A 25,908-nucleotide genomic window follows, 5' to 3' on the forward strand; every position below is an offset into this window, starting at 1 on the left:
CTGACCCATGCGAAGCAGCACGTTGCCAGCAGGGTATTTCGCGTCTCTCCTTTGAGGCTGTACCTGTACCCGGTCATCACTGCCGCCAACAACGGCTGCGCTTCCTTTAAAAAGGGAGGGAAGAGTCGACGAAAGAATGACGGGCTGTCCGAATAATAGGGGCTAACAGCAGTGGCGATGCTTGCGCTTGTAAGACTACAGGCATGCACCAGCAAGTAGGGGTATGTTTGTAACAGGTAATAGGGGGAAGTATCATCGGTATGCCGCGTTCTCTTCAAAAGGTCACCGTTGGTGGTCATGGGAGAGCTCAGCTGTCTCCTTTTTTCAATGCTCATAAAAATACAACTTTCTCCACATACACTCTTTAAGTAGACATGGTGTGATACGCCAATGCCATCTACATATACCATGCCATACTATGCGGTGTAATGATATGCCATGCGTGCCTTTGACCCTTTTTTTGTTGTTGTTGTCATTGTCACTCTATTTTCCTTTATGTCAGCAGCACACTGGCCACCCACCACTAGGCCACCACTTGGCAGCCACGCCCTTTCTTTGACCCCTGAGAACGGCGGTGGGGTTTGATTGTTTCTTCATCGACCTGTCAGTTCGCTTTTTACTTTTCACCTTCTCCACTTCCATTCCTATCTTATCCAATTATTCATTCATCCTCTCCACCCTGTTCGTCTTGTAGTCGTCTTTCATGATCTAGCACTGTCTTCACACACCCATCGACACCTTTTCTTCCACTTTTTAGATGTCCATAGAGCACTTCACAACACCCTCATTATCCTAATACCCTGTACATATCCTGCAACGCAGCATTCAACCCTCTTTCTTTCTAATATACACTTCGCTATCCTCTAATGCTCCTTCGGCCCAAGTCGCGACTATTTCTGTCCAACAGCTTTATCTCTCTCTTCCTTGCCTTCGCCGTTTCAGGACTACTACTACTACCATCGCTCACTTATGCAGGTACGCTTTCTTTTTTCGCTTTCATCCTAATGCTTCACGCGAAACTACATAGCGACCATGGCATTAATTAAACCTCCCGTTCGATCTCTTTTGTAGGAACAACAAGCGCACGCCTTCAATGCCAATACTCATTCCTCGCTATCACAAACCTCCTCCAGGACCCCTCCTGCACTCTCAAATCCATCACACCTTCCCCCTCGACCCCTGCACCTCCCTCCATCCCTTCCTCACCACCACTCTCACCAGGACCCTTGACCTCCCCACCCTCAGCTTCCTATCCATGGTCAACCACTCCTGGTTGGACGTATAACCCCATATTTTCCTGCTGTGCCTTCACACCTACCTCCAGCTCGACCCCTGACAATGAGACCAACAGCACACCACCTACTTTGATCACCTCCATAGATCTCTCAGAGTACGCGGCCTTGATCGATGAGGGACAGCAACAGCTGGAACTCTCGATCAGTTATTATACCTCAGATGCTCCTGCTTCCGCGCAGGATTCTACTGTTTCGGCCGTGGATACGTTCCAGGTGATCGTGCGGTTCCTGGATGTTAATGGAGCGTACTTGGCTGCGGATCCGGAGACGGGCGATACCTCGGAAGTGTTGCATCCGGGGGATGCGGAGACGTTGTTATATTATGCGTTTGATGCTGTGACATTACAACCTGCTAGAGTGCCCCTGGGCGCTAGGGGTGTGGTTGTACAGATCCTTGTGCCGATGACGAAGACGTCTTTTTGCTTTGATTACTTTGCGCTGAGACTTTGTAAGTGTGTGTGTGTAATTCGGCTAAGACGGATCAAAATAATCTACCATCTACTAACACGCGTCTTTTTTTTCATATTTCAAGTGCAAGGATCGTTTCATCCAACGTTGGAGAGTTTGTTGCAAAAGTTCTTGATCGCTCTTGGAGCGCTCGTCATGTTCAATGCCATTGTGATTCCGATAGTTTTGTTCTATGGCCTGCCCGGATGGCTCTGGCGATCTGCGTAGGTGCCCTCTTCTCCTCTCTCTCTCTTTTTTTTTTTTGGGCCGAAAATAACCTGTGCAGAGACCATTGCAAGCGAATATAAGACTGTCTCTTAACAGTCAAATCAATGCGCTCTTTTTCTTCAAACCTTAGCCCGGTCAACTTTTTTCAAAAGAACCCAGTCGTGGACCACTATGTCCCCCTAGCGCTCTTTATCTCTACCTGTCAATGGATCTACAACATCCTTCTCCAATATCTCGGCGGCTCGTCTCCAAAGACTTCCATTATCCACTCCCGGCAGGCGCTCTGGTTGATCCCCCTAGTCTTGATCGGGACTTTCTTTATTGCAGCCTTTGCACATTGGGCGCTCTTTCTGTGCTATAACCAAGTGATGCAGCAGCCTCGACAGCGACACAGTGCTCGATCTCAGAAATGGAGGGCTCCGCTTCTGGGACTGTGGGCGGCCTTGTGTCTTTTGGGAGCCAGAATCGGAATTGTGGCGCTCATGGCCGTCCAGGGAGGGTATTGGTCAATCGTGGTCGGGATCTTGTTGGCAATGCCAGAGACGGTGGCGATGATCTCCGTGGCTGTGTTCTTTATTAAGACCCTGTGGAAACTCTTTCGGGGACGACGGGCCAGTAGAGGAGTTGGAGCCAAGGGTATCACGGGAGGTGCAGGAAGTAGCGGCAATAAGAGTAGCAGCGACGGTAGTCGTCCTGACTTGTCGAGGTCTTCTTCGATGACGCCGCTGTGGGATGCCAACACTGTTGAGGCGGTGCTTCCGGATGATCCGCAGGACGATTTGGTCAACTTGTCGAGCTATCATCATCGAGCGTACGTCAAGTCGCTTCTGGTTCAGGAGCAGGATCTAAGAGATGCGGCTGGAAGTATGTATGGGCAATCGACTATTGGATCGAACAAAACCTCTATGGCACCTTATCGACAGGCGGGAGTGTCGTCCAAAGGCAGAGACGATAATAACAGTCGGTACCTTGGTTCAACCCTCAATACCACTATATCCTCCACCAGCACCGACTTCTCGAGATATCCGACAGAGTTTGATTTCAATATTCCACTGGATAACCATCTTCGACCTCCACCGATTTCACCTTCTGCAGGATTCGAGCGAGGCAGGAGACAGTTTCCATTTGATCAGGGTAGTGGACTACAGCCGGCTTATGGAGGTGTTCGTCGTGGAGTTATTCGGTCGGAGAAATCGACAGCTACGCCGTCATCTTCGTCTTCTCAGGGCAGTCGGGCTAGGCCTCCGATGTATACTCGACCGAGTAGTAGTCGCGAAGGATTGAGTGCTCACAAACTAACATGGAACTCTGCGACAACATCGTATACGACCGCGTCGGCAGCTCAGCCCATGACAGGAGCTGCACCTACGCCCTCGGCTTGGGAGTATGTCATTTATCCGAGGCTACATGTCTGGCCTACGATCGTGGGGACCTATTTGCTCATTGCTCGCTTGCCGCTCAGGATTCTAGTTGCTGTCATGACGACTTTGGTGTTGTGTTACGATGTGCTGTTGAGTATTGGGGCCGCGGAGACAATGCTGGCAGTGCCGGTATCATGTCTGCTTGGAGGGTTTGCGTATCCAGGGGCGAATCAGTTTGATAACACGATGAACGTGGCGAGGGCGATGCATACGGTGAACCTAGTGTTGGTGGTAGTGCTGTTACCGGCAGTAGTGGGCATTACATTGCTGCATCAGATAAGGATGGTGCAGAAGTATAATTGGTGTCTGCGGTTACTCAGGATCGGGAACTATGGCTTCGTACCCGGTGGTCGTGGTAAGCACTGCTGAACAGTTCATTTCCGTGTTCTGACAAAGCATTTTTGCCAACAACATAGTTTTTTTTATTAACGCGCGTCTTTCATTACACATTTTCATGATCCGTGTCGCCTGAAATAGAGTACAAACAGCATCTGAAGCATCCGGTCCGGTTCATCGGCTATACGGTCGGTTTTGGCGTTGTCGGACTCTGCTTCACCGTATTTCTCCTCTTCACGCTCTGCACGGTCATGGCCATGCTCCTCGTCGCCGCGACCTTCCGGTCCTCACTCTTCCGAACCCTCGGCACTCGCGCCCTTGCCGCCTTCGGAATCTCCTGTCTCTTAGTCCTGATTCTCTGGCTCGTTCAGATGCTGGTCATCCGGTACCGGTTTCGGATGCCCGGCTCGAGATTTCTTCTCGCGCCTCAACAGTCCGCGCGGGCGAGTTTCCATCACTGGGAATTCTTTTGGGCCTTCTTCAATATCGTTTTCGGAGCATTTTCGTTCTGTAAGCGGATTGTATTGAGCGTCTTGAGTATGGGAATTTACTCCACCAGGATTGACCTGTGTATTATGGGAGGGAGGTTCCGGCCATGGGATGGAGGTTATTCGGCGTTTGTGGGGCTGGTGTTGGCGGACCATGTGTTGAATAATCCGATCGTGTTGGAGTTTGTACAGATATTGAGGGATTTGTTGTTGGTGCGGAGATATCCGCAGCTGGCGCAGACTTATCTCGAGTACAGGACCCGGTCAGACGACTGGGAGCAGGGTGGGGATGGGAAAGCAGAGCGGGATCGACGGTTGATGATGGCGATCATGGGCTCGAAGCAGCAGCAGAAGCAAGGCGGAGGAGGAGCGGGTCCGGGGTTCGGAGCACGTAGGCCCTTGGGCGATATTGAGGAAGGCGAAGAAGCAAGGATGGATGAGTTGTTGATGGCGACGTCGGGATCTGGAGACGGAGGGCCGCTACTGGCTGTGAAGGGAGGAGCGGCTGTGCCGGAAGTATCGAAGATTCATCATTACTTCCGTATCGACCCCAGGGTTGATCGTCATAGACCTGGTCAGGGCCCCTCACCATCGTCGTCGCGTCCCCTGTCTTCTTCTTCGGTTGCGTCGTCCTCATCCTCGCCACCGCCTGCGTATAACAACAACAACAACAGCAACAATAATTACCGCGCCTCGAAGGTCTACACGCCCATGTTATCGACAGACGGCAAGTCAGGGAACAACAACGTCCATATCCAGCTCGTCGAACCCCTCCGAGCACAAGCTGATCCCGAATCCACGGTCTCCCAGGAACAGATCCGGCAGAAGCTATCGGAAGCGAAACTTCGATCGATTCGGGTACGGAACCGGTGGTTTCTTTATGTCACACTAGCGAGGAATCCCTCGATCAGGAACTTGAGGAGAACGAGTGCGAGTGATTTCTTGCACCCGATCGGGCATGGCCCTGAGTACCTGGGGTCTCACCAGGAGGAGTTCTTGGCGGATATTCATTGGGATCGGGAAGATTGATCTTGCATGCGCAGAGCGGAAGAATGATTTGGCAGATAGCGAAGGAACGAGGGAAGCAGGAAGTGGAAGAGTTTGTTCCGCAAGACGGCGAAGATTCGGGCCAGCTCTCTGTGGATTGGTTTAAAAGACGACATGCATTTTTTTGAAGATAGATCATGTAATTTTACTATTTAAATAATGATGATAGGTATGAAGACATAGCATAAGATCATGGTGATGGTAGCTAGATGTAGAACATGTTCAGGTATAGAGATGTCCGAGGGTGCTGCAACAACACTTGGACGTGGTCAAAGTTTGCGTGCCTCGAGAATCTCTCTCTGGGCTCGTAGAATTCCTCTGTAGAAAAGTCGACCGTCGCCGGTGCTATCAATACCGTCCTATATGACATGTTAAACCCGTAGCAGGCAAAAAATGAGAAGCAAGGTGGTTAGTAAATACTTTTGAATCCTCATGCCTTTTTTTTTTTTTTTTTTTTTTTAGTGGAAGGATTCATCAGCGAACGAAGGGTTCGAGGCGATTTCAACACTTTCGCAACATACCGTTCATAATGAATGGGTCCTGTCTTCCGAAAGAGAACAGCCTGCTGTCCTCTCGACTCGCGCACGCTCTCCAGGAGCGCCCTGTCGAGCTTTGCTGCGGTTCCATCCAAATCCTTGAGTAGGTCCCTGTAAGATTTTTCTCGCCAGTCAGAGATGGTCAAGTTAACGCCGTGCGATTGCGCAGCCGAGAGACTGTAGCCGAAGAGGTGGTGCGGGGGGAGATAGGTTTTGTAGAAGATAATGTGTGTTGTATAGGACATGCCGTCTTCAATATGCAACGTTCCTAGCGTTCATTTTTCATTTCACGTAGTAAAAAAAAAAAAAAAAAAAAAAAAAAAAGCAGATTAGAGGCTTCATTCATTTCATAGAGGTAAGAGCCGTATATGGATATCTGGCTGGGCTAACCTTGTTCGGATGGGGACGTTAGACAGAGCATATGGTCGCGAGTTGATGATACGGGTTTGCAATCCTGGAACCCCAAAGACTGTCGTTGCACCAGTTCCGTCGCTGGCACTACCCCTGCCTGATGGAAAAGTCCGAAAACGATAGCCATCACTCCATTCACCAGTAGCCACAATGGCTATGGCACACATAAAAGCATGAAGAACATGGTGATGATTAGTGATTTTTTCAGCCTTCGTATCTTGCACTCCATGGATTTGTAGCTATACTATCTGCAAAGGGTTTCGTACCCAAAATTTTCGTCCGAGCTTTGATATTCGTCCAGAGAGCGAGATGACCAGTGGAAGGATCAGCGGACTCAGAAACCGGGCCTCTTGATGGGGCATTGCTGACAGGAACAATATCCCACAGATTCCAGAATATACCACAGCTATTAGTGCGTTTGCACAAGAGTATGTTAGCCACTCAAAAAAATACTGCTAGGGAAGGCATGATGATGACCAGGGCCTGCAGCAATTTCCAGCGTCACTACCTGTAACAAGTCTGGACTCGCTTGAATACTGCCGTGCCCTGACTTTCTTCGCCGCTGTGATTACACCGATCCAGGCCAGGTTCCCAAACAGGACCGGAAAGTTCAAAAGCAAGTGAAAGAGCCTTGGATGTAAACCATGCTGCGCCAAGTTCTTCTCGTCCAGATTGTACTTCAGGTTGTTGAGCATCGTCACGGTTAACGAGCCCTTGTAAGATAAATTTGTCCAGTCCATGGGATGGGTGGTGACAATCTGGGAAAGTGAGAGAGGCGTCCCAATGGTTTTGTTGAATATAATGAGTTTGCGGAAGTAGATCGAGTCGATGATGATTGCAAGTGAGGACATGAAGAAGAGGCCAAGTGCCAGGGGGATGCATGATTGAACGAATTGACTTAGCCCTGTCAACCTGAAGCCCCAGCCGTTAGGTGATACGACGTTGCGGAGGCGGATTGTGTTAGCAAAATATAGCAAAGGGAAGAATGTCTGGTCCATGGCACCAGCAGGAATATTTTACATATCAACATTACTTACAGTGGTCTGCCTCGTCTGAAGGACACTTCTTTGTTAAGGTAGAGGAACATGACGCCCAAAGGGAAGCCATAGAGCACGAATGTAATCCTCGTAAAGATACCGATCGAGAATAAGAGTCCCAATCCAAACGACAGGATCGTCGGTGTAGGTTTCAGGTTCGAGCCTATCCCCGAATAAGCGCTGCTGTTGGGTGCTACTGTTAAGCCCTCAGACACCGTTGAAACATTGGCATTCGTCAAAGACTGTACTGGTGTAGACATAGATGCCTCATGTTTCTGAATAATCTTTCCGAGTACGACGGCGCACAGAGCCAGGACAACGGTCTCGGTTGTATTCGAGAACGGATGTGTATGATAGGTGAGCGTGACATAGGAGGATGAGACGAGGAGCAGGGCGATCGAAGGTGATCTTCGGATCTGGCGCGCCAATTGAACCACAGCCCAGTCTATTTTCACATATGTAATGCGCTTGCATGAGTGTGAGCATTTCACTAAAATTGAGGTGAAGCTGGTCAGGATAGGACGAGAGAGGACTTACCGATGACAAGCGAGAGGAGAACAAAAGAGAGTCGCTGTGTGAGGAAGAGCGCGCGGGTGGTGACATAGTGGTCTAGATGAATCGGATCAGAGTAGTCCTGGGTTAGCCCCTTTCTGTTGGGCTCGTCCCTGAGTAGCATTCAGGTACTGGCATGTGCAAGGTGCTGTCGTCCTTTCAGGCTCCAGTTGGACGTGTGTTACCTTGGTCAGGGCCTATCCAAGAGCGCAGGATAATGTAGGGCAGGCCTGTGGTTATTGCTCTAAATTGAATTGGAAGATGTTTCGTTTGAGTGGATACGAGGGTATCGATTTTGGTATCCAGTGAAGGCAAAGGACAAAAGACAAGAGACATACGGGATAAGGATGGATCGGCAGGGCAGCTCCGGCTTGTATTCCCAGGGAATGTCGACCTGGATGCCAAAGATGTGTCCTAGAAACAAGATATAGGCGCGTGATGTTTCGCGGATCAATTAGTTCATTCGATCGACACAGGATATCAATACCAATTGAGAAAAACACACACGTTACCCGCTGTAATCTCTGCGGACTGAAAGAACTCGTCCGGGTGGATGTATCCGGGTGAGAGGGCGATGAAGACGCGGACAGCGAGCAGGAACAGGTAGAGGTTCCAAGTGGCCCTGGAGAAAGGCCTGTGGTGGGACATCTCTTCGGCATGCGCTCGCTCGGTAGTCAATATGAGTGATGCCGCTGAGGAGAGGAACGAGTAGAAATACGGCTGAGACTAAGGAGTGAAGGATAGAGGGTGGGAATGGCAGAATGGAGGATGGTTGTGTTGCAACGGAATGATGGAGGTGGAGCTGGGTGCCGCCAGCCAGCCATTGCTACTCTCCCCTCGCAAAGGTGCTCGCTTACCTGCTTACCAGTAATTATAGGCCTAATCGCATGTCCTACACCGCACCACATACCCAAGCTTTCATGGACCCGTCACAGCGCTCTGTCAAACAAAAAAATAAACGCGTTTGGATTGCTTTGCACACCTCTTTTCCTTTACTGAATCCAATTCACTGTACACACGCGCTGTCATCCTCGGACCACCCACTCCTTGACCCCCATTAAACACTCTCTGCCGTGTGCTTTCTCTCTGTGAAAGAGATCCTGCCGATCAGTTACCAGTAGCACCAACCACAGGACGATCAGCCATGGCACCCGTCGCGCCCATGTGGTGGTTCAAGGAGGTCCCTGTCCAGCTCGAGACTTTTGTAGACACCCAGCACTCTGTCACACACAACGTACCCCGCCCGAGAAACATCCCCACATACTCGCTTGAGGACCACGGTGGTCAGCGCTTTGAAAACCAGGGCGGTGTCTTTGCCTTCCCGAACCAGTATGCTAAATCCGTCGCCTGGAGGACCAGAGCCAACGCTTCGGTCCTGGAGCTGATCTCTCTTTCAGGGAAGGAGAACACGCCCACACGCCAGATCTCCTTTCAATTGCACGCGCCTATTCTCTCAGGGATCCATATCGCTCCTTTGACACAGCATGGAGGGATTGCCATCGCCTTGCTGACGGCGGACAGCGTTCTCTATCGACTACATATCTCGGCTCTCAGCCGCTTCTCGACCAGGGACATGCCCGAGGATTACTCATCAGCAGTGCAGATCAAGTGGCCGAATAACAGCCTGCCTTTGTCCTTCCGTTATTTGGGGGACAGACAAGCTGCCGTGACTGCAACCAACGGAGCCCTTTTTCTCATCAAATCTGCATTACTCGCAGAAGACACCAATCGACATGGTAAGCGGGAAGTGTTCTGCTCTGTTGTAAACAAGTCAAGGTGTGTCTTCTACTGCAAATGCTAACAAAATGCGATTATCATTAATGCGATATAGAACATGCAGAAGTCAAGGTGTATGATCTTCACGACGACTCGCATCTTACCAACAGGATCCAGCATGTGTCCACCATCCAAAAGATCTGCTCTAAATTCCAATCAGTATTTGATCACAACCTATCAGTCCCAGCTGGGTTCCCAGAGGCAAAGGCATATCTAGATATCATGGCTATGGAAACGTACACGACACACGACGACACGCTCTTGTTCACGCTCTATCAGGACAGGACGATCCGCGTATGGTCGACAGGTCGCCGTCAGTGCATGCAGGTCATGAGAAGCACACCTTCCCCCAACGAAGCTGGATATATGCAGGAGACTGTCGAAGGCGCTTCGCGAGCTCATCTAGGAATCTTATTCAACCCGCTGATGCCATGGCTTCTCCGACTCTTGGTTTACATCCCGACGGAGAATGATGCACAACTGTCCATCTTCACTGCTCTCCTTGATACGACAGAGGATGTGGAGTTCGTTCCAGGATCAGTCAGTACCATTCGCAGGCAATCAGCAGTAGGCCCTGGAAGCAGCCCAGTAAATCTCGTTAGCATGGACATTAGTCTGAATGAGAGCCAGACAGGATATATGGTTTGGGGATTATGGGAGAGTGACATGAGGATATCAGTCAAATACATCCATATCGACGACCACGCCCTGGACCGGGAACATTTTCATCAGCTTACCAAGCGAGACCTTCTGAACGGCCGTTGGTGGGCGGTAGCAATGCATACTCCGCCTAGTGGGTTCCTTAAGTCCATGAGCGTCGTAGATGACGCCGTTGAGGATGTGTCAAAGTACTATGCAGAATACGTCTTTACGGCGGGTCGTTTCTCGGACAGGACTATCATGCTTGCGCTGAGCTCGCTTTTCAAGGATCAGACTTTTACATTCGATTCGGAACTTCAGATGCATGTGATGGAAGCCATCTCGGGAGCAGTGGCACTGGCGTACGGAACTTCAGCGGCAGACACGAAGCGATGCAGGCAGGATGAAATCATGGCATGGACGCGCTTCATCTCCAGCTGTGCCAAACTGGATTATGAGGCCTCTTTACCCCTCAGTCTCTCGGTTGCAACGGACACAGGATACGCGATCATTATCAAACAGGACTCCCTAAGCTTTCTCACCGCGTGCGATGAGTCCGAGATTCTCTACCATACCTTGCAGGATGAGCAGTTCGAGGTCGCTCATTTCATCGCTACGCCTCCATCGCAGCTTCGGAGTACATACCCAAAATTCCAGGACGCCACTTTGCGCCAGGACATTTCCAAACTCTTCAACGCCATGAGTTACTTGACTCGTGCGATCACTACAGAAACAGCCAAGAATTTGGAGACCACCATCTCCTCACTCTCTGCTGCAAACGGGCCCAGGAATTTTATCGACATCTTTTCTCAGGCACATCTCCCTCAATACATCGCCAAGACGGACATGAACAGAGCCAGGAACCTCCTTTCTTCATGCAAAGCGCCGACAGATGCCATTAAATCGGTCCTCTTGCAACTTCTTTATAATGCGGACAGCAGCTCATCAGGACTGGCCTCAAAACGCTGCATTCTTCCATACGAATCCCTTGTAGCTGCCAGTATCCAGCAAGTTGCAACCCACCGATACACAATTGCCCAGAATCTCCTGATCCTTGTCACGGTGATCTTCAGTAAAGCAGCATCGTCCAGGCCATGGATTCAGGAAGAGACTCAGCTCATTTCCGACGCAATACGTATTACCCAGTCGCTGCTGGTACTAAAGTGGATCTCCAACCAGGCAATTTCGTCAACAAAATCTGCGACTACAGGATTAGAGCAGCAACTTTCGCAGATGCAAGTCCAGGATGCTAGCCTCATCAGCACACAGCTCTCTCATCGGCAAACCCTGACAGGCTCGCTCTTAAAGACAATGGCTTCTGAGGCTGGCAAGTATGGCGCTGTCGAATTCCCGATATATCTTGCCATTCCGCGCGCTGTTTCAAAGTTCTTGTACCAGATCGGCATTCTTAATCAAGGGCAAGAGGACGGATCTAGGTACCACGCTGGACTGGCGCAGCGACTTTCGAGCATAGGCGAGATGACGCTGCTGTCGCAGTTCTTGGATATTGTGCCAACTACGTCGTCGCTATCGTACTACCGAGGAAAAGTGTTACTAAGCCAGGGTCAACCAGCAAAGGCACTTGATCAATTCATGGTTGTCACAGCAAGTTTTGGTAGGCCATTCAAGCTATGCCATGGATGCGAGGCATATTGTGGAGAGGCATCGATTTTGCTAATATATTGTTTGGACCGCTAGGCAATGATGTCAAGAGTGTGGATATTGAGCTGGACATCATGCAATTGGACTATCCAACTCGAACGAGTCGAGGACACGCTAGGCTCGAGGACTATTACAACCATGTGATTAACCTGTTTGCAGAGAAAGAGGCCCACGAACAAGTTATTGTCGTTGCCAGATTGGCGTTGATTGACCTGTTGAATGTATGTCTTCAAAGTGTTTTACAGACTGATATAAGCAAGCGAATTTTACGACGGTATCAGTTCTGACCTCACAATTGTCTTATACTTTTTCGTACATAGAATGAGAAGACCCAAGTCATGGAAACTCAAGTCCGAATGCTGTTGGCATACATCTTTTCGTCTGCAATGTCCGTTGGCCTCTACGAGCACGCGTTCAACGCCATGATGCAGATGTCCAACGAAGCTGCGTACGTCGACTTTTAGGGGAATGCACTTTAATACCCATTGTGACTCACAATCGTTGTGAACTGACATTATTTGCATCTACCTTCTGCCATTTGCTCATAGACGCAGGCAATGGCTACGAACTTTTGTGTCCAATGTTTGCGAGAACGGCGATGGTGCGAAGCTGGCATTATTCCCCTTCAATGGGCTTCAGGACGAAGTTGAACGAATGCTTCAGCTGAGAGCTGAACAAGGGGCGATTCTCTCCAGACCAGACAACTACAACATTCTGTATGCGTATTATGTATACAGAGGGGACCACAGAAATGGTATGAAGAAACGTAGAGTGCTGACCGTCACGATGCTGCTGGTAAGGATGGAGATGCGATGTGCGAAAAAAAATCTGACGCTATCGACCTGTCTCTATCACTGTCTAGCCGCGACCATCATGTGTCAGTATGCTCGGAGACTTTGCGATACCTCGAATCAGACAGAATCTGTCCTTGCGCTGTTGTCTGCAGCAAGCTGTGCGTACCTGGCCGCGATTAATACACTCTATCTTGCTGGACCTCAATACACTTGGGTTGCCATCTCAAACAAAGACTCAGAATCAGAGGTAAGTTTGACAATATATCTCCTGGTTGATATCAAAAAAGAAATATGACGATAGCAGGATTGAACTGCTTATGTTGGCTGGTTAAGAACGCTTACTAACCCCAACATTTTAATGGGGTGCTTAGCGTACAAAGAGACGGAAATTGAGCTCTTCAGTCAATGGCCATTCGTCGCCAAGCAGTAAGCAGCGTACAAGTGTACCAAGCAAACTTGAGGTCGTTCAGCTGTCGGACATCAAGAAGGAATATGCCTTAACTGAAGCGAAGCTGAAGCTCGTCAAAGAGATCCCAAGCGACGTGGTAACAGGTATAGCATTACTTCATTGGAATGTCTACGCCATATCTCTAATACTAGTACCATCCGTTTAGCATTCTGATATTGAAATATGACCTTGCTTATCTGCTTTCATCTCTTTAGCTGCCTTGACCATGTCCGCACGGGAAGCGCAAATCATGCTTGCTCGTTTGGGATATTATGACGATGCTGCGGCGTTGGGGCTACTTCACAATCTGGATTTGGACGTCGTATTTAATGTCCTTGTGGATAGATATTTAGCCGCCTTGGGACTTGAACAAGAGTACGTGAAAGTTTGGCCCGCATACTTTCCTCTTCTCTTTTAACCATATTCAGTTTGACTAACCCATCATATTCTTCATCTTGACGTATAGCGAACTTCTCGGAAAGGGCGGGTTACAGGTGGCGAACAGCGCCCACGTGGACAGGACGCGTTCTGCTGCTGCACTTCAGACCTTGCAATCGTACCTGGAGCGCCATGATGATGCTGCCTCGAACTACAAGTACAGGTTAGGCGTGGTGGAGAGAATTCTCACTCGGAACCCAGATTTCGACTTGCCACCCTGGCTGACGCTGCATTATCGGGTATGGGAGCTATTTCCATGCTTTCCGTTTGAGCCGTTGTATGAATCGGGATAAGATTTGACTTAATAATTTATTGTCTCTTCAACTTAATACAACTCCTAGGCCCATAACCCTGAGGACTTGATTCGCCTCTATTTAAGATTCGGTGCACTGGAGGCTGCAGCAAAGTTTGCATCAGTCGCTATTGATGCTGTAGGGACCCCTTTTTTTTATGAAGCTAACCGGATTCTGAAAATGATAATGCATGACATACTTTATTGACCGTCTTCGTGCTTTCTTTCTTTATGGATCAATTTATAGGCGATGAAAAAGGACGAGCTGGTTCCAAGGCACTCAAATGCACGTTGGTTGCCATACTCATTGCTGGATGGGATCTTTGAGAGTTTGAAGGAGCAGATCAATGAAACGCAGGAGCGAGTCGCGAAGAAATCTAGCCCGACACAGGATGCCAAATTGAAGAGGCGACTAATGGATTTGAAGGACATCAAGTCGAAATTAGATGAGGATGTGCGGCAATATTTGGAGAATGTGGAGCGTGAATCGATCTTTTGAGGGATCTCTGATGTCTAGCCATGAAATTAGCGGGATGTATGTCGGTAGAATTGTGGCAGCAGTAAAGAGACTCCTGACTGTTCACTCTGTTCATTCGTAAATGCTTTTTGAGCAATTCTTTGCTGCGATGTGCTGAAAGGTGATTAATGAGAAGGAGAAACTGTCGGGCGTAACTTCTCTGTACTTTTCTCCTGGTCTTGTATCCAAACCAGAGCTCTTAGAATTCCTTCGATCTTCAGCAAATATCGTGCTATGCTTGCCTCGGTGGACTATTCGACTAAAAAAATGTTCTGGTCAAGGTCTGCAGTATTTATCGCTTGCAAAGTTGATGGTATGCCATATCAAATATGTAGAGTCGACTACCCAGAGCTTGCACATTCAAAAGCATGCCACTGTATTCCTGTCTGTGCAACCACTACACTTAATCTGTCATCAGGAAGGCATAGATGAAAGGCTTAACCAAACTCAATTGCTACTCCACGCTCATGACCTTGCGCCCGAGCCAGACCTGTCGCAGCTTTTTGAACTTCAACAAATGCCGTGCTACTCTCTCAGCAATCGATTGGTCGTTTTCCAAACCCGTGCTATTGTGTCCTGAAGACTCTTCGCTCTGTGTTCTTCCATCTACCCAAAGCTGGATCGCCCGATCAATCGTTTCTTTCGTATTAAGCCCACGAATCCTGATACACAGTACCACTAGGTCCATGCAGCCCCAGTTCGCATTTTCAACCTCGCCGATATCCATCTCATGCTCCGGAAAGGTGAATGTATCCAACTGAGTGCAGAATCGCGGTAGCATTTGAAAGACCCAGCTGGGACCCTGGAACTGAGCCTTCAGTTGTGGAACTTCGTCGGAGCTGTAAAAAGTGTTGCTGGGAGCATAAGCTCTAAGCTCTTTCAGGGAGCTTTGGTGGGAGAGAATCGCCATGATCACCTCCATGGAGAGTGTGCTGTACAAGAAGCAGACACTCGTTAGTGCAGTGAAGGCTTGACTTAACAGATCCCTTGTAGTGTTGCTCGGGGTCTCGATATACAGAGTTTTCAGTAGAGGACAGTACTGGTTAACTCCGTTCTTGATGGCCTCCATGGAAACGGCGGCTGGTGGTGCTGTGTCCCGTATTTTCCACGAAGTGAGTTTCGGGAAGTGGATAAGGAGAGGTGCTGCGTCATGAGAGTTGGAGCACATATTGAAAACTTGTGTGATCGAGGCAGTAAGGATAGATAAGCTTGGATGTTGGAAAGTTTCGTAAGTGTGGCGACTATGAGTGACCAACTGACGAATATCCAGCAGGTCGAGGGCGGGGCATTGTTGCAGTAGCCTGGAAAATGCATTTCGCGTCATATATAGTCCCCAGAGCTTGAGAATGGACAATCTCGATGTCGCCTTGGTCGCAGGATATGGAGATAGCGCGTTAATCTGCATCAACAGCTTTGGGGTCACTGAAGACAAGATATCCAGGTGTTCGAGTGAAGCGATGTTTCGCTGTATGATTTCGTAGCAGTACGCCTGGAATTCCACCATGTTATGCATGGCGGTAGCGAGGTGCCTCAACTTTGATGCCTGGGACCAGAGAATGACATCCAAATGCCACTGCTCATTCAGGTTCTCGACGACGCGGATATGGTGTCCATACTTTGCAAAAACATCCTGATCAAGGTACTGCAGCTTTATATCGCAGCTGAAGTCGATAGTGTGCCATATGGGGTACGCAAAGTCCTCTATCCAGTCCTTGCGCACTTGCACGCAGGTGATGGCATCCTTGACGGTGACATATCTTGCGATCTGAGCCCGTAGTTCTGGAATATGAAGCGGCGTTTTCGACATAGCGAGGGGTGGATAGGTGGAGGTATGGACAGGCAAGAAAATGAGAAAGTAGATAGGTGGGTAGTTGGAACGGAAAGGGGATGGAGCAAAGAGAAGGTGGATTGGGACTATTTGCCACTCGACTCGCTCAACGAGCGATTGCGTGAGAATCAACCAGAGATATCAGCGGTTTTGGTAAGACGCTGTCAATTATGACTATTTTGTTAAGCAAAACTCCTGTAGTTGACAGCGTCTCACCAAAAAAAACAATCCGCTGATATCTCTGGAATCAACTATACAAAAAATTGCTTTCAGTGCTATGGTTCTCGGTAGGTTATAGGCTATCTTCTGACTTCATGTTATTATGTTATTTGACAGATGTACTTTGATCCTTCGATGTCGGCTCTTCCTATCATACTGAAGCGGAATTCAGTAACTTCTTGCCATTGAATTAAGGGGATGGTGTTATGGCGTCTTATTGGTCGGATCTCACCACTTCTTCTCTAACACTTCAACTGCACAAGGCAACTGCACACTTCAATCTTACATACTTATTTAGCAAAGGTTACTACTCGTCTATTCATCCTGACCGGCCACAGATGGTGGTTGGCGCTGACTCTTCGGTGCCGGTCCGCGCCCCTTCCCGCACCCACTGGCCTTTGATGGCTGCGACTGGCTTCTGGCGACTCTTCTCAATTTTTTGTTTCCCTCACAGTTTCCATAGTCGGTACCTGATTGCGTATCCTCACCCTCCGTCCCCTCCTGCGATAGCTCTCCTTCAGCTGCGTTCATAATACCAATATACGGCGGATCCCGAGGATGGTCTGCATCGGCGCACAGATCTTCATTATTTTTTCTTTCTCCAGCTCTGCCATTTTCAATAAATAAGGATCCAGCTCGGGCGTCACTTCAACGTCGGCATTATTTCTGCTGCTGCTTTTGAGTCTGTGGCTGTGGTGACTGATCATGTCTTTACTGCTGCTGCTGTTGTTGACAATGTCTCTGTTAACATTGTAATTGTTGTTTAGCCGTTGCTGTTGTTGTAGTTGTTGTTGTAGCTAGCGCTTCTGTTGTTGGTGTTTTCCTATCTCTATTGATTTCATTCTCCCATGCATCAAGTCCGAGTTTGTCCACAACAATGCAGTACTTCAAAGACATCGAACTGCTTGTACAATACAATCAATTTTCAGTGTTACTAACTTGGCGTCATACATGCTCCTAATGCTGTTGTTCAGGCTTGTAGAGGGGCTCGCATTTGGGATCATGGCAGGAGTGGGTATCGACTATTTTTTTTTAAAAAAAAAAAAAAAAAAAAAAAAAAAAAAGCGTATATGTTCAGTCAGATTATCATCCAAATGAAAGAATCAGACAAGGCCTAATGTGATAAAACGAATGACAAGAACGAAAGGACCAAAGAAAAGCGTCAAGAAAAGCAAGAATACGAGAGAAAAGTAATGCAAACATAAATATGAAGATGAAGACAAGGGAATGTTTAAAGGAAGGTAAAAGAGAGGGACGCGCCACCCAAAAAAAACATTATACACAAACATGCAGAGCAAAATGCACTGACCACACAAGAGAAAAAGACAATTTTGGCAGACTGAAAGAGGCGGTTGAGATTGATGAAGGTAAACAAGCGATCAGAAAAAGAAGAATGGTACAAGAAAGAGGTAATGAGCGGAGGAGGGTGAAGACAACGGAAAAAGAGGGCAATGAATGAATGAATAAGAGTAAAAAAATATGTGTATGTGTCGAGAAATGAAAGATATGATGTTAATACACAGAATGAGGATGCAATTACAGTGCAGAGTGGAGTATTTGGGAGACTGTTGAGGCAGTTAGGCAACAACCTTTTTTTTTTTTGACGAGCACAACCTGAATAAAAAAACGTTCTTCCCTCCCGTCATTTTTCTTCCCACTTATTTTTGAATCTGCACCTGAAATTTAACAAAACTACGGCACAGACTATGAGTATATGATTTACTTTAATCTACTGCAACACCATTAGAGGTCAGTGAGTAGGCCGAGAAAAACATTGATGGACTCGATGTACAGGAAATGGTTATGGTTAGGAGGTCAAAATCTGGCGATTTGGTAGATAATGTCGTAGAGATATGCTTGAAAGCTTGGTATGCCTTGCATGATCGTAGCAAGCTGCTTCAATTTAGAAGCCTTGGACCTGAGGATGGTATTCAGATGCGGTTGTTCCTTCAGATTCTTGACAATACGGATATGATGTCCATACTTCTCAGGAACATCCTGACCAAAATCCTGCAGCTTTGTATCGGTTGCAAAGTCAATGGTATCCCATATTGGATAGGTGAAGTCGACCATCCAGTCCTTGTAGACCTATGCGCATGCGATCGCATTCTTGACTGTAACGAATCGTGCGATCTATGTACGGAGCTCTGGTATTTGAAATGGGTTTCGGAGTGTGTTAGTCATAGAGGAGGGTATAAAAAATGGAGTGACGAAATTGCCAATTTGCGAGAACCGGGAGGGTTTATGTAGTATATCGCAAGCATATCCAAAAGCCGTTGGTACCATGCTCCAAATGAGACAAGGACAAAGAATGTCTGCAGATGTCCACAAGGGTATCGATCCAGGCTTGTGTGGTTGATGAGCGTCCTTTTTCCCCGTCATTGTTGCTACCACTGTTGCCTTGTATTCAAGGCGTATATACCACATTCAGTTGTCGTCCCTTTTCCGAAAGTATAACAAGCATAAGTAATTTTTATTGAATACTACAACCAAAAACCTGAGAAAAGATATGTCGGCGCCACTACTCTGCAATGTCCGGACCCTGTAACCAAGCCAGACTCTGTGCAGCTTTTTGTATCTCAGCAGATATTGCGCCACTTGCGCCTCGATCGAATTATCGTGTTGGAAAGCCGTGTCAATGTGCCCTGGCGATCTATTAGACTTGAGCGCTCTATCCTTCCACAGCTGAATCGTACGGTCGATCTTCTCTTCGGTATCAAGACTATGAATCCTGATGTGAAGTGTTTCCAAATCTGCACATGCCCACTTTTCTCCGATATCCATCTTAGGAAACGAAGACACGAGTGTCCTCAATCGACTGGTGAGGCCTTGAAATAAAAGTAGAGGCCCTTGGACTGATTATAAGGCTATCTGCTGCCATTGTCAGCTGTGCAGTCCCTATATTAATAATGGAGACGCGACGAGCTGTTTGCAGCCACTATTGTTGCTGCTTTTGGGTCTAGCTTTGAGATCTTGCGCACGAACCAAGTGTCCTTCAAAATATTTGTGTATGTAGACTAATTCTCAATGACATCCTATGGTTCGTGCTCAATATTCAATCGAAATCCTCGATGGTCGAACCAGACAGTTGTTGGACTCATGAGTCGCACACTTCATGATAGATCACGAAGGAGGGCTTGGAATTTTAGGGCAGCAAACACAATCATTCACCCACAACTCACTAACCGCAAGTTCACTCCCTTTGCCACCATTTTTGCCCTATCTATCATCCCTCTCATCAACCTTCTCTCGCATCACTCTCCTTTCGCGTACCCTCTTCCTCATACAATCTGCTCCCTTTGCCATGGTCAACCTCAAACTATCTTGTCTTGTTGGTTGGGAGTCGACCTCAAGGGCGTTCCTAATCTCTGCCTCTTCCACACTCACCATTACTGACCTCAAAGAGCTCATCAAGGCAGAGAAGGTCCCCGAATTCGACGAAATTGCCGCTGAGAACCTCATTCTATGGCGCATCTTAGTACCAGTCATTGCTACCAGGGGACACGACTCAGTCAAACTCGACGCTCTGGATGATAAGGAAGAGCTCCCTCCTTCCGATGACCTCCTAGATTTTTTCCCAGACACACCAGCCAAGAAGGCAATTCACATCATTGTTGAACTGCCTCCACTCGGTATGAGTTCAGGCACTACGAATGAGCTAATTTCACGTCCATACACTCTTCTAAACTGCCTTCCTTTTTTTTTCTTTTTTTTCTAGGTGTTGTGTGTGTGCTTGTTGTGGCATAGGTTCTTCAGTATCCGCAGCGCTGTCCTTGCCACTCAAAAGAGGTCGCGAACAAGAGCTCGAGGATCCACAAAAGCTTCCAAAGACTGATGACTGGGTGAAGTATAACGCCAAAGACAGAGCCGTGGATTTACCGCCCTTGCTGGTCAGCATGCTCAATGCTGGAGAGTTCACACCTGAACCGCGCGACGAGTTCAAGCAGCAGTTGGACGATATGCAAGTCGGCCAGCAAATTATACTACCATCGATCGGTCAACGTCCCAAGCATTATGGACAGGGCTACCAGAAACTGTCGTTTTTTATCACCGAGCAGATGGTGGAGATGTGGCGCCTGCTTTCCAGCAACAACGATCGGCCGATCAGAAGGATCCTGTCGGGCCCAGTGGGTGTAGGAAAATCATACCTTGCGCTCTTTCTTGCTACTAAAGCATATGCAGAGGCATGGCCATTACTTTACTTTTCAGATGCGAAAAAACTGGCCTTATCCGACGGTTATGATGTAGCACAAGAGATCTACGAACGGTTCCTAGCCCTGAACAAGGACATTTTGACTGTCACTGACTCCCAAGAATCGACACACGGGCACCCAACTGGAAGTACAGTAGTCATTCATGCAGCCACTAGCATCCTAGGCAGGCTACTCCAACAACGGGAAACTAAAACTCTCTTGGTCGTCGACGGACATGGCGCACTCTTCGAACAGGACCCACCAGTGCCCAAAAAATACATGATTTTCAACCCGCTGATGCAACTTGCCGCATGGAGAGAAAACAGCAGAGGGGCGCGAGTGGTCATGGCGGGCACGGCCGAAAAATTTGAGAGACATTGCATCAAAAATGACATGTGGAATTGGCTGGAATATGTCACTCCTCTGTCTGATACTATCTTCGACAAGTTGTTGGATATGGACGCCATACTATCAAGAGCCGCGATCAGGGAGCAAGTGAAGAAGACCACAAACCGCGCTCCACGTGAACTAGTCAGCATGGCAGCGTTTATCTGTCAAAACGTAGCTACAACTGGACAACAATCAGCTACAATCGATCCAAACACCTACGCCGATCAAGTTGTCTTGTCCCGAATGAGGCAGTTCGCAGAACAGCGGCACCGTGCATTTTATCTGGATGCATATTTCCATTTTAGAAGTCTAGGTGACATTCAACGACATTCTCATCGGCATGCTCTTGCGGCTATACTTCTTCCTCGAAAAGAAGGCGAATTCGATTTCGAGTATAGGGGATTCGACTATCAATTCATGGACCTCGGGCTGGTCACAGGGTCAGAGTCGGGGTTTGTACAGAATACCGCGCCCTATGTCCAGCTGCCAAAGATGCTCTCTTTGCTCTGTACAAGTCTATGCCGCTTCCTCGAGATACAATGACGGCTATTACAGGTGGTCATAAGGACGAAATTGGTCAAGCTTCTGGAAGATCTTCCTTCTAACGTCAGTTAGAAAGTTGCTGCTCGATGTTTCGGAGGTTCTGCTGAATACTGAAGTTTTATTAATAACAACCATGTAAAGGCTTCGTTAGTGGTATGTAGTGGTCTCTGCACCTGAACGATTAAAGTGCCGGGGATGCACTGCGCTCCACCCGCTCAATCCTGGCTCCACCCAGTGTTGGAAACTTTGATCTACTCGGCGATGTTATAGGTCTGTTGGCTGAATTACTGGATCCTTTAATGTTACTGCTTCCACTCGTGCTGTCCCTCTGCCGGACACGGTTCACCATCACCTCCCGATACTTGTCGGTTTTTGTAAACTTTGGCACAGAGTCGGTGGACATTAGCCGGAAGATATGGTCATGAATGCGGTCAAAGAGCGAAATATGGATCAGCTCCTGATGTCCTGCGCCATATCTTTTCCTGCCGTTTTCGCCTTCCTGAACAGTGGAGGGTGATAAAGGCGACTCAGGCGAATCTGGCAATGTCCCGAAGCCACTGTCACACTCATTTGTCGACGAAGAAGAGGGGCTCGATGAAGGAAGAGGTGCCTCCATGTTCCGCACGACAGCCTGCATATATGCTGTTATGTCTTGACGCATCTGATGTGGAAGGTTCAGTTCTCGTGGGGCGCCAGAAACCAAATAGGTTTCATGAATAGCGAATGCCTGTGTGCAAATCTGCTTCTCGAGTTCACGCAACGTGGCTGGCTGCGGCGCATTCATGGCCAATCCGCCTCCAGGGCTCAGTCCCATCCCTGATGCTGCTCTTAAAGGATCCTTTCCTGACACTGTTTGGTTATAAGCCCTGGTAGAGTTGATAAGTGTGTTGAATTTGGCCCTGTAGTCAAGCACCTCAAGATAAAATGCCAGATTCTCCTCGCAAATGTTCTGTTTCAAAAAACTCTTGAACATCTCCCGGAGTGTGGAGTTGGATAATATCAGGTTTAGCCTGGTGGTGTTGGACGTCGTTGGCTGTGCTGAAAAACCAATGGTAGAGATGGGACCCCCACTGCTGGTGCCGGGTTCACGTTGCCCAACAGACTCCTTGCCAGAGGACGAAGGCGCATATGAGGATAAGGCGCCGGATTCGGAGAGAATCTGAAAAGCTGGGTCGTCAAGAATTTGAGATAGTCGGTGAACTGAGCTGCTATTGCTTGTGGCATCCTCTTTGCGCTGCGTTGAACCGCTTAGAGTTGATTCATCTGCTGAGCGACGTTTTTCACGTCCTACGGAGATGGGTAGACGTGAAACCGTATTGGATGTGAGCTTGAACTGATTCAATAGTAGTAGCTCAGAGTTGGTTCGATCTGCTTTGGACCCCAATGGTGTCCTTTCTATTATTATTATTATGTTGACGGAAGCAGCGAGGTTCATGTTAGGAAACTGCATTTCGGAGACTTGTTCCATGACAAAGGATCGACAGCAGCATATATTCAGGTCTGTTACTCCATTACCATCCATCCAGTCAGTGCTGACACTGCTTCCACGGCTGCGTACAGGGTTCTCCCATCCGAGAACAGCTCGGCCTAGTTCTGTAAAATGATACAAAGCCGAGTTCCCCGTCTTGAATAGCGTTGGTCCGTTCCGGTTGTCCTCGCCGACTTGTCCGATGTATCGTGCGCTGACCATCTCCTGTGCAATGCATATGGCCTCCTCCTTGCTGATGACAGTGGTATTGTCCAACAACCACTCGATAGCTGCTTTCCCATAAAACGTATGCTTGTACATATCATAGTTGTGTTGCTGATCTTTGACTTTAATTCCGTTGCTGCGGTCAACGTTAGCCTGGATGCGATCTCTACCAGGACTGGAGGTCAGTGGCGATGAATCGCCAGCTGAATCTGATGCTCGTGCCATGACATTTGGCCGCGAGCCCGCAAAATGCTTAAATATAGCGTCAATGGCCTTTCGGTTCAACACGACCGCATCCTCGTCTTCAGCACGCTCCAGAAATAGTATTTGCGGCGTCGCGTTTGCTGTGATATGGCGAGTCTCCTCAACAGAGAGTGAATTGCGGCGGACGAATCTCTGGACAATATGTGCCCCCTTGCCCGTCACTTGGTAGACCCCCTTATTCTGAAAATCGCGTTTGCTAGGATCAGATGCGCTTTCGAACAGCCTGGCGTCCATGAATGTCTGGCATAGGTTCTTGGCCATGTCGCGCGATAATGAGAACCGAGTGGTTACGACCCGCGTAATGATGCGTGTGGGATCCTTGGGATCCGTGTCATGGTTTGCCTGAATAAATTGGAGCCCTCCTAGATTGGAGATTGCATCTTCGGCCGTAAAACTGTTGGGATAACTTTTAAGAAATATCTTGTGGTTCTCGATTGGCAGGGAGATCATCAGCGTTGAGAACAGTTCAAAGATGTTCTACGCTCATACCAACACGTCAGGGACACAATAGATAAAAAAAGACAAATGTTAGTAAAGACCCCATGTTTGAGTGTACTATGTATAAATGTAGTTGAGTCTGGCAAAAAATCCAGCCATAGTATTATTTCAAGTCATTGGATGTTCCATCGCCATTTATACTACTGCTTTCCTGCACTTTCATGCGGGTGACCGTTACAGTATTCGCTCGGGAATGTGCCACCGAGGCATGGATTGACGCCAGACATTCTCGTGCTGACATCTTAAGGAAAATACTGTAGCTAATATCACCTTGCATTGAGAAACCCCTTTAATTCCTGATCATGCGACTGCTGCCAATGCTGGAGCCAACGTGAAGCGGAAGCAGTATGCGTTGGTCCGTAATGGTGCATGAAATAACTCACCTTTGCAAACGCGCGGCCTGACGTTGTAGTCTTCATTCTGAGGGTAGGCACGGCGAAAATGACAAACGAAATACTGGGTAAGTACTGGTACCAAACGGCTGTGACGAAGGGCCTTCTAATTCACTTCTTTATGTTTTCGAACACTCGGAGGGCTTTAAAGATGGGAACGAAATCTTTGATGAGAATGAGGATTCGTTCGCTTCAGCGTGGGGTCGTATTGAGACAGTACTGAAGAAGAGGTGAAGGACACCAAATATTCGATATCTATAGCGATAGCAACATGAGAGGAATATTATGTTGGTTAGCCCATAGCCGTGTCCCTTGAGCATCATTACACGATTCAGGAGTCTGGGTCTACGACATCGCCTTAGTCAGCGGTCGTTACCCTCTCCGTTACTTTCATAAAGAGCGCGGTGGAGCATGCCATCAAGGGCTTCTCGGGATTTTGGAATAAAATTGCTTAGGACAAGTACATGCAGCCGCGATAAATAGGGAAGCCATTTGAGGCCCTTGTGGGGAAGAGAAAGGTAGGGACAGTTTAGGGTGTCGAGCATGTATGACTATTTCCGGGCAGCGAAGAAAAGGAGACAGCTCAAAGAAATAGGGACGACACAAACGGAACGACAAGGCAATTGAGGAGACGACGGGCGCAAGTAAAAATCGTGATGATAAAAGCGGCAGAATACACACCACACACACGTACAAATAAAAAAAGGCGCGAAACAACAAAAGTAGGAAGGAATGGGAATCGGCTTTGCTCCATACAGCGGCGTATGAACGATAAGGACAAGAACGAGAAGGAGGAGGAATAGTTCGTGCGAAAAAGGGCAACGGACGCCAAGTTCTCGGCTTTACCATGATCCTCATATCTGTGGAACAATAATACGCATGCGCCTAGCAGTGTTTCTTCGTAAACGTATTCTTTCACTCTCCACACTCTTTAATTGAATAAACGCGTTTAATTGCACACTATTTTTTTTAGCTTTCTTCATACTCATGCAAACTCAATCGCTGGTGTGAGCAAGAGATTTGATTTAGAGACACTCTACCAGAATGAATGCAAGACGAGGCCGTGTGAACAGTGTTGAGTGAGGTGAATGAAGTAAGGCTGTGAGGTTGTGCTTGAGTGTTAGGAGCGCACTAGACTGAAGGTTGCTCTAGGACCTCGGAGCTGTTTGTTTGTGTTTGTACGAATGTGATTTAAGAGGGCGGAATGCAGTAGAGAGACGAGAACGAGCATAAGGGAAGGATCAAAGAGAAAGGAAACAAAAGAAAAAGACGAGGAGGGAGAGAAAGAGACGAGGGAAGAGAAGGGGAAAGAGGGGTGCGACGGCGAGTAGCACAAAGCACAACACACACAGGCATCTACCGCTTTATTGACCCGTAAACTCATAAACATAAAGTTCATTCGCATGGGAAGACATACCACCACCGCAAGAAATGGATAATCTGACGGTCAAGGCAGACGAAGGAACGAGGAATAGAGCAGATTACTGCGACGCAGCACGGTACACTAGCAGAGAGAACTAGATT

At 48.1% G+C, this 25,908-nt stretch overlaps 8 protein-coding genes across 8 annotated transcripts; 3 read left to right on the plus strand and 5 right to left on the minus strand.

Moving 5' to 3' along the window:
- The first annotated feature begins 477 nt into the window (after positions 1–477).
- BC939DRAFT_497152 (retinol binding protein receptor-domain-containing protein) lies at positions 478–5,398 on the plus strand. Its single transcript, XM_051559712.1, has 5 exons — positions 478–975; positions 1,072–1,743; positions 1,828–1,966; positions 2,101–3,746; positions 3,869–5,398. Exons 1-5 carry the CDS (start codon positions 867–869, stop codon positions 5,242–5,244), a joined length of 3,942 nt encoding a protein of 1,313 aa, XP_051406844.1. The 5' UTR covers positions 478–866; the 3' UTR covers positions 5,245–5,398.
- On the minus strand, positions 5,399–8,762 carry BC939DRAFT_467846 (Alg9-like mannosyltransferase family-domain-containing protein). Its single transcript, XM_051557848.1, has 10 exons — positions 8,311–8,762; positions 8,137–8,212; positions 7,984–8,042; positions 7,784–7,855; positions 7,247–7,691; positions 6,718–7,121; positions 6,476–6,615; positions 6,189–6,363; positions 5,784–6,066; positions 5,399–5,621 (listed from the first exon to the last, which is right to left on the minus strand). The coding sequence occupies exons 1-10, from the start codon at positions 8,444–8,446 to the stop codon at positions 5,468–5,470; spliced, it is 1,944 nt and encodes a 647-aa protein (XP_051406845.1). The 5' UTR covers positions 8,447–8,762; the 3' UTR covers positions 5,399–5,467.
- Positions 8,763–8,942: 180 nt separating this feature from the next.
- Positions 8,943–14,346, plus strand: BC939DRAFT_507988 (nucleoporin Nup120/160-domain-containing protein; the record flags this gene model as incomplete). Its single annotated transcript, XM_051560951.1, has 11 exons — positions 8,943–9,534; positions 9,630–11,828; positions 11,912–12,096; positions 12,196–12,323; positions 12,424–12,629; positions 12,738–12,916; positions 13,041–13,221; positions 13,333–13,492; positions 13,584–13,794; positions 13,897–13,986; positions 14,095–14,346. The coding sequence occupies 11 exons, from the start codon at positions 8,943–8,945 to the stop codon at positions 14,344–14,346; spliced, it is 4,383 nt and encodes a 1,460-aa protein (XP_051406846.1).
- A 472-nt stretch (positions 14,347–14,818) lies between these two features.
- On the minus strand, positions 14,819–16,251 carry BC939DRAFT_533288 (uncharacterized protein; the record flags this gene model as incomplete). The annotated part of the gene is made up of 1 exon (XM_051561692.1): positions 14,819–16,251. Exon 1 carries the CDS (start codon positions 16,169–16,171, stop codon positions 14,819–14,821), a length of 1,353 nt encoding a protein of 450 aa, XP_051406847.1. The 5' UTR covers positions 16,172–16,251.
- Positions 16,252–18,123: 1,872 nt separating this feature from the next.
- BC939DRAFT_533289 (uncharacterized protein) lies at positions 18,124–19,195 on the minus strand (the record flags this gene model as incomplete). The annotated part of the gene is made up of 2 exons (XM_051561693.1): positions 18,124–18,499; positions 18,953–19,195. The coding sequence occupies 2 exons, from the start codon at positions 19,193–19,195 to the stop codon at positions 18,227–18,229; spliced, it is 516 nt and encodes a 171-aa protein (XP_051406848.1). The 3' UTR covers positions 18,124–18,226.
- Positions 19,196–19,715: 520 nt separating this feature from the next.
- Positions 19,716–21,446, plus strand: BC939DRAFT_497157 (uncharacterized protein; the record flags this gene model as incomplete). The annotated part of the gene is made up of 3 exons (XM_051559713.1): positions 19,716–20,043; positions 20,159–21,165; positions 21,191–21,446. The coding sequence occupies 3 exons, from the start codon at positions 19,716–19,718 to the stop codon at positions 21,239–21,241; spliced, it is 1,386 nt and encodes a 461-aa protein (XP_051406849.1). The 3' UTR covers positions 21,242–21,446.
- Positions 21,447–21,453: 7 nt separating this feature from the next.
- Positions 21,454–24,639, minus strand: BC939DRAFT_467855 (uncharacterized protein). The gene is made up of 3 exons (XM_051557849.1): positions 24,376–24,639; positions 23,053–23,971; positions 21,454–22,932 (listed from the first exon to the last, which is right to left on the minus strand). The coding sequence occupies exons 1-3, from the start codon at positions 24,409–24,411 to the stop codon at positions 21,719–21,721; spliced, it is 2,169 nt and encodes a 722-aa protein (XP_051406850.1). The 5' UTR covers positions 24,412–24,639; the 3' UTR covers positions 21,454–21,718.
- On the minus strand, positions 24,376–25,446 carry BC939DRAFT_467856 (uncharacterized protein). Its single transcript, XM_051557850.1, has 3 exons — positions 25,425–25,446; positions 24,849–25,313; positions 24,376–24,639 (listed from the first exon to the last, which is right to left on the minus strand). Exons 2-3 carry the CDS (start codon positions 25,240–25,242, stop codon positions 24,530–24,532), a joined length of 504 nt encoding a protein of 167 aa, XP_051406851.1. The 5' UTR covers positions 25,243–25,313; positions 25,425–25,446; the 3' UTR covers positions 24,376–24,529.
- Positions 25,447–25,908: the final 462 nt, after the last annotated feature.

The sequence above is a fragment of the Gamsiella multidivaricata genome (assembly GCF_025024155.1).
Source record: "Gamsiella multidivaricata strain RSA 2152 chromosome Unknown BC939scaffold_113, whole genome shotgun sequence".
Lineage (NCBI taxonomy): Eukaryota > Fungi > Mortierellomycota > Mortierellomycetes > Mortierellales > Mortierellaceae > Gamsiella > Gamsiella multidivaricata.